Raw genomic sequence first — 6,781 nt, 5'->3', positions numbered from 1 at the left:
TATAATATTTAAGGTTATGTGCATTTTATTTTTGCTTCATCCTTTATACATCATGACAAACCAACAGACCTTCATCAATTGCTTAGGCTTTCTCATTTTTTCTATTTTGGAAAATATCTCCATTCCCATATCCTTTTAACACCTTTTACAGTCTCATTTTTTAAAAAATAATTATGAGACATAATAGCATTAACAAATTTTCCATGTGTTGTGAGACTTCTTTTCCTGGGGATGCTAAGCAGTGCTCATTCCCTTCCAAGGTTCTAGTGTCAAGCCAACGTTTGATTAAAGTTTTACTGGGGAACCAATGAGTTTATTGAGCTTACTTACCGAGATAACTGAGTGGTTGCTGAGGTGTATGTATGACCTGCACACTGGAATAGCTTTAGCTCCTTTCTTCACCTAAATAAACTCAAGCTTATGTCCAGAACTTGGGGTCCTATGATTCCTATGTTTCAGATGTAAACTCTTGGTCTTCCTTCAGGCCTCAGCATTAGCATTGCTTCCTCTGGGTGAGTAGGTTGCTATCCCTGGTTTGTCCTGTCCTTTTTTTCCACCTCTAGGCTCGGTGCTGCTTGCAGAGCCCTTCTGCCATGCACAGATTTTGTGCAGCTGTTTTCCCCAAATTGGAACCAACATACCTCCTAGAAGGAGGAAGGCTCACAAAACTCAGGAAGACACAGACACTTAAAGGGCTCAGACAACTCACAAGACTCACCAAGGCCCTTACCCAAGGTTATATAAGCAAAAAGCAATGGCTGGGGAGAAGAAGTTGTGGTGGAACTGGGAGTTGGGCAAAGAGCTCTGGGATGCAGCTTTGCTTTGGGAGTTAGCACTCATGCTGGGTGGGCTTTCCGGAGATGCAGCTGCCTTTGAGTCACCCACACTTCTGTATGTAACCTCAATAAATCCATTGGTTCACCAAGTAGACTTGAGTGGATTTTTTTTTTTTTGCCTGTCATTGGTGCCCTAACTAGGTAAATAGACAGATGTGTGTTCATGTCTACCTAGGAAAAGGATATAGCAACAGGTGATGGTGGTGGTGAGGAGGCAGGCCCAGAGACTCAGCACCAGAATCTCTAAAAGACGATGTCATAGCATCAGCCGCGTCTGGACCCTTGGGCTGGTAGGGTAGAAAGATGATGTGTCACCTTCAGAGGCCTGGTGGCCTCCTGGGTTTCCCTGTGTTGCACCATGATGGCCTCCACGGCTGCCAGTCCTTAAGGTCTCCTCTTGAAATCATTGGGAAGAAGAATCAAAGTCCTAGAGAAGAACTTAGAGTAGTTTCAGAAGTGAAGAACTGCAAAGTCCACACAGAGCTTCTGTCCCCCTACTTGACAGGGACAACGGAAAGAAGGGCAGGGGAACCAATTAGAGTGGGGACCTGGAGCACCGAGGCCACTAAATGGTGGAACAGAGCCAGATGTGAGGGGCTAGCATTTTCTGTTAGAGAGCCTGGGTCACTTGAAGGGCTGAGGGCCCATGGAAGGCAGGCCTCATGTCCCGTGGAGGTCTCTGACTGCCGCACCTGTGGGTGTGAAGAGCAGGTCATGCCTTGCTCGGAGTTGTGTGAAATAGTGGCTTTCAGGCTGAACCTTGACCTGGGTGATCCCATTTTACGAAATAGCAGTTAGCTCCATTTTGGGTGCAGATAATGAGGCAGGATCATTCTGTACCTTATTGTGCACATGGACATTAGATATAATCAACTGTCCAGCACTGACCACGAAACACACAATGGTAAATAACTTATTCATGTAAGTTAAAAAGTGTCAGCTATGAACTTGTCAGAGTAGATGGTGAACATATGGGCACACGGGCAGATTAAAACCACATCAGAAAAATAGGCCTGTGGACTTATCAAACACACTACAACAATGAGAGATGCAACCCCTCACCTGGATCACCACAGTTCCAGAATTCTGTCATCTGGTCAGCTGATGTGTGTATCAAGAGATTGATAGGCAGAGAACTTCCAACTGGCTCCAGGACTTCAGCTCAGCACAGTCCCCACTTTTTTCCCCACAGGATCCATTTGAACTGTTTTCCGTCCATGCAGCCCTAACCCTGGACCTCACCAGACTGTGGACTGCTGGTGCACTGGGAGGCTCTGTGCCTTTTCAGCTGGTGCAGCTCTTCAGCTGGGTTCTTTACTATCTTTTCTAACTGCCTACAGACACTGCGTGTAGGCTACCTCTGTCCCTGCTTCCGGTAAGGCCCCTCTAACTCTGTGGCTTCTTTAACTCTTCTGTAACCACCCTGTAACTTCATGTCTATTACTGTGTGAACGTGTTTGTGATATTAAGGGTAACATTAGTAATTAAGTTTAGAATAAAAGATCCTATAAGCCAGGGATGGTGGTGAAAACCTGTGATCCTAGCACTCAGGAGGTGAAGGCAGGAAGATAAGGTATTCAAGACCATTTTTAATTACATAGTGAATTGGAGACCAACCTGAGCTACATGAGACCCTGTCTCAAAAACAATCAACCAACCAACCAACCAACCAACCAACCAACCAACCAACCAGCCAGCCAGCTAGCCAGCCAGCTGGCCAACCAACCAATCAACTGTGATTGCCAATGGCCACACTATCAAGGTAAATCAGGATTACTGACTAATAAACTGCAGCCAAGAAAAATGATGTAGCATATAAATTTATTGTTATTCAATAAGTTCTGAGCATGTTGAAAGACACACACATGCAGCCTGTGCTTTGGTGGCAGCAGGGGAGGAAGGAGTGGGTTAGAGCTCTGTGGGAGGCAGGTAAGGAAACTACTCGGGGGTGAATCTGAGGAGTGGCCTGGGCCTGGAAGGTCACTGGCTTCTGGCCTGGGCAGGACTGCGGCCTTACTAGGTGCTGCTCTTGGCAGAGGAGATGGGAACATGCTATGGGGAGAAGTAGGAAGGAGCAAGGGGAGGCAGAATTTGAATTTGGATCAGGGCTGTGGGAGAGAAGTCCTGTGGGGCTGAGGCGCAGGGCATGCAGCCGGGCAGGGCAAGCAGTGACGGTCCCCAGACACCTAGCCCTGCTGCAGGCTTAACTAGGTAGGACTGTGGCCACAGCAGTAGCTCAGGGCAAGACAGTGCAGCGGTCCAGGGTCAGGCTGCAGAGGCAGAGGAGGCTCTGGATGCTTGAGGTGAGGCTGTAGGGTGAGGGACGTGAGCCAGTGAGTGAAGTTTATGAGGCAAGAGGGAAAGGCTGGGGATTTGAGACTGGGCCAGGGAGCATAGCAGGGAAGGTGACAGGGAACTTTGTATGGAGCCCAGGAGGTCTTTCTAGAAAGTGAGTGAGGGGCAACCTTAAGAGTATGTGAGGAGATGGGGGAGGAGCCCTGGGCAGAGGCAGGCCTGGGGTAAGGAGGAGTGTGGTGGATGTGTGGAATTGGAGGCCGTCTGAGGTCTGTTCTCTCCAGGCCAGGTCCAGGACTTTTCTGGGTCTTTCTTCTGGAGCTCTTTGGGGGAGCAGTGAGGTCAGGCCAAGAGGGACAGAATGGTCATCCAGTGTTGGGGTTGAGATACTGTGGTGCTGGGGACAAGGCAGAGAGGTGGCAGTGGCAATGGGGTGTGGGGTTAGAGCAATACAAGGTGGCCACCTCAGGGTAGCTGGTGACTCTTCTGTTGTGATGTATGTTTGCGTGGTGTCGGGGGTACAGAGAGCAAGGGTATGTGGGATGTGGAGGAAGGGATGAGAACCACACACACACACACATCATCTATGCATACACACACATATATAAAACATATATGCACACACATATACACACACATGTATAAAACATATATGCATACACACATACACGCACATACACACATCATATATGCATACACACACACATATAAAACATATGCATACACACATACACACACATCATATATGCATGCACACATATATAAAACATATATGCATACACACATACACACACATATATATATATAAAACATATATGCATACACACACACACATACACACACCCTTCCTTGCAGTGGAGCCTATGGCCTCTGGCTTCCCTCAGGACCATTTGGAGGAGAGAAGCCCATCTATCTATCTGTCTCTCTCTGCCAGTCACAGGGCTTGTTTGAGGCCACCCCAGATGAAGAGAGGGAGGAGGAGAAGGAGCAGGTGTCAATGACCACATTTCCCTGTGATTGGTGGACAGGATTGGAAGCATAGCCCCAAACCCACACAGCCTAACTGGTGTGGCAGGTGGAGAGAGGGCAACTCTGTTTGTGGGGGATAGGCTCTGTATATGTCCACCTCAAGAACAGGGCACAGTGGCCTCAGTCCTCAGGCCACATCACAAAGCCAGTGATCTGATCCCCAGGTGACAACATGAGTTCATCCCAAGAAAGCATGACATCCCACACAATTCTGGGAGCAGGCCCATGGTTTATTGCATAACAGGGCTTAGAGGCCAGAGATGCAGGAAGCAGCACCGGACACCTCAGGGTAAGGAGGTCCTTTTCCTGCAGGGTTGGACCTGAGGCAGGAGGCTGATTTATCAGTGGCAGGTCCCTTGCCAGCGGGTGGCTGAACAGAGGGATGGCTGGGGATGGGGGGCATATTCTCAGAACACAAGGGCAGCAGCCCCTGAGGCTGCGCTGCTCAGCCTTGTGGGGCAGGCCACCCCCAGGCTCTCTCTTAGCCACTAACACCTTCCCTGGTAGCAGGAGCCGCTTCCACAGGGTGCGCACAGGCCGGTGCTCACGGCCACATTCCCGGAGCATGGGGCGCTGCAGACACTGCCTGTCACTGGCCGTGAGCCTGACACGCACAGGTCCCCAGACACGACCCCACCACGGGAACTGCTGACACCTGTGGGAACAGAGGCAGGGCCTTGAGGCCTGGTTGGAGCTAGCCCATCCAGTCACTTTCTGTTGTCAGTTTGGTTGCTCCAGTCCTTCAAGGATGGCCACAGAGAGCTTCTAGTTCTGGTCTGTAAATTGTGCAGGGAAGCCTCTGGGTGGGAACCAGGAGGCCTGGGTACTGGGCCTACATTAGCTCTTATAAGCTTTTTTGTGGATTCAGTGTCCTCATTTCTACAAGATGGACATTATACTGAGATATCTGAGGGCTCTTGGAGTGACATTATTCGCCTTTCTAACCTCAGTCATGCTGTGAGCTAACTGCAGTCTCTCCTGCTGCATGAGCAACCTAGTCCCTTTTATTGAGAGTTATCAACACTTGCCCATATTTTGAAGACTATACCCAGGAAATCCTTGCTGATGTTCAACCTACAATTTTCCTTTCAGGGTTCACTGTACTTACAGACATTCACAGCTCCAACACCTTCACACAGCCTGAGTGGGGAAAAGACAGGGGGAGGAAGGAAAACTGAATTAGAATGAGATAAGGCATCAAGTTGCCCTCTGGTGCCACAGTGTCTGTCTCAAGGTCAGTTTCCATGTGTATTTATGTTTTTGCATCACTTAGAAAAAGGTACCTTTGTAGTGGTGGCAGCCATATCCTGGGCACACTACCTCGTGAGCAGAGGTTGGACTGGGTTAATGCTTGTTTTCATTGGGCTACCTCTGTGCAGTGTACAGTCTGAACAACTGTATGTGACAGACATGGACAGGCTCAGCTTTAAGAAGAGGGAGATCCTTGTTATGCTTTTAATTGAAAATGGCCTCAATGGCTCATGCTTCGAAAGGTTGGTCTCCAACTGCTGTTTTGGGAGGTTATGGAGCCTTTAGATTGAGGCTCAGCTGGAGAAAGTAGGTCACTAATAGTTGAACTTTGAAGGTTGGACCTGGCCGCTGATCTCTTTCTGTCTCTCCTGCCCAATCTACTATGTGTGAAGAGCCTCATTGAACATTCCTACTGCCATATATTGAGGAGCTCAGCTGCATCCTCGCTGCTCTGATGGGTTGAAACTGTGAGCCAAAATAAATCCTCCCTTAAGTTGTCTTTGTCAGGTATCGTGGTCACAGCAATATAAAGGGAATGGATGTGTCTAGATCAGGGTCAGAGGTGGTCAGCAACTCTAAGGTAGGCAGGGTGTGTATCTCAGAAGAGCTGAGTGGGGAAGGACCCAAAGGAGTTCTGACTCCAAGGTAGGGCACTTTGTTTTTAATGCTAGCAGGGTCCTGGGGTGACCAGGGCTCTGGCCACTGTTGTGGCACTGGTTTATGTGATGAGGGACGAATACTTAAGGCCAACCCAAGAGTGCTGCAATCCAGTCAGCCAAGGCTCTAGTTTCTGTTGGCTCTTGAGGGCCGAAGCTGAAAATGGGAACTGTAGAAGGCAGGCAGTCTAAGCAGGGACTCACCTCTGCTCCTCTCCCTCCAGCAGGCGCCTGTAGGTGGCGATCTCAATGTCCAGACCCAGCTTGGAGTTCATCACCTCCTGGTACTCCTTGAGCAGGCAGGCCATGTCCTGCTTGGCCTTCTGCAGGGCGGCCTCCAGCTCAGTCAGCTTGCAGCGAGCATCACTGAGGGCCGCCTCACCCTGCTGCTCAGACTGGGTCACTGCTGCCTCCAACTTGGAGTTCTGAAGACCAAGAAGAGAAAGACATGGGTAATGGTCCCTCGGTCTCTGTATGTTAGCTGGATCTATTTAGTCTGCAAACAGCTGGGAATACCTCCCAAATAAAAATTTTTTTCTTGATTTACTGGGTCAACCTAAGTAATCATGATCAGGGACTCTGTACACATGAACAGGGGGTAGACTAACAGTAAGATCCAAACAGGATATGTGCATTGAGTAAGCCCCCTACCGCTCTGGTCTTGGCACAGCTGACACATACCTGGCACTTGGCGTTCTCAATCTCGGCAGTCAG

At 49.2% G+C, this 6,781-nt stretch overlaps 1 protein-coding gene across 1 annotated transcript in view; it reads right to left on the bottom strand.

Moving 5' to 3' along the window:
* Positions 1 to 4,409: 4,409 nt before the first annotated feature.
* The window catches only part of LOC103739578 (keratin, type II cuticular Hb3-like), a 7,023-nt gene continuing 4,651 nt past the window's right edge, over positions 4,410 to 6,781 (bottom strand). Inside the window, 3 exon segments of the mRNA XM_029566877.1 lie at positions 4,410 to 4,815; positions 5,269 to 5,300; positions 6,272 to 6,720. Coding sequence (XP_029422737.1) covers positions 4,649 to 4,815; positions 5,269 to 5,300; positions 6,272 to 6,720 — 648 coding nt within the window. The 3' untranslated portion in view covers positions 4,410 to 4,648.

The sequence above is a fragment of the Nannospalax galili genome, unplaced genomic scaffold, assembly GCF_000622305.1.
Source record: "Nannospalax galili isolate Female #2095 unplaced genomic scaffold, S.galili_v1.0 scaffold979, whole genome shotgun sequence".
NCBI lineage: Eukaryota > Metazoa > Chordata > Mammalia > Rodentia > Spalacidae > Nannospalax > Nannospalax galili.
This window is presented reverse-complemented; position numbering and strand designations above follow the sequence as displayed.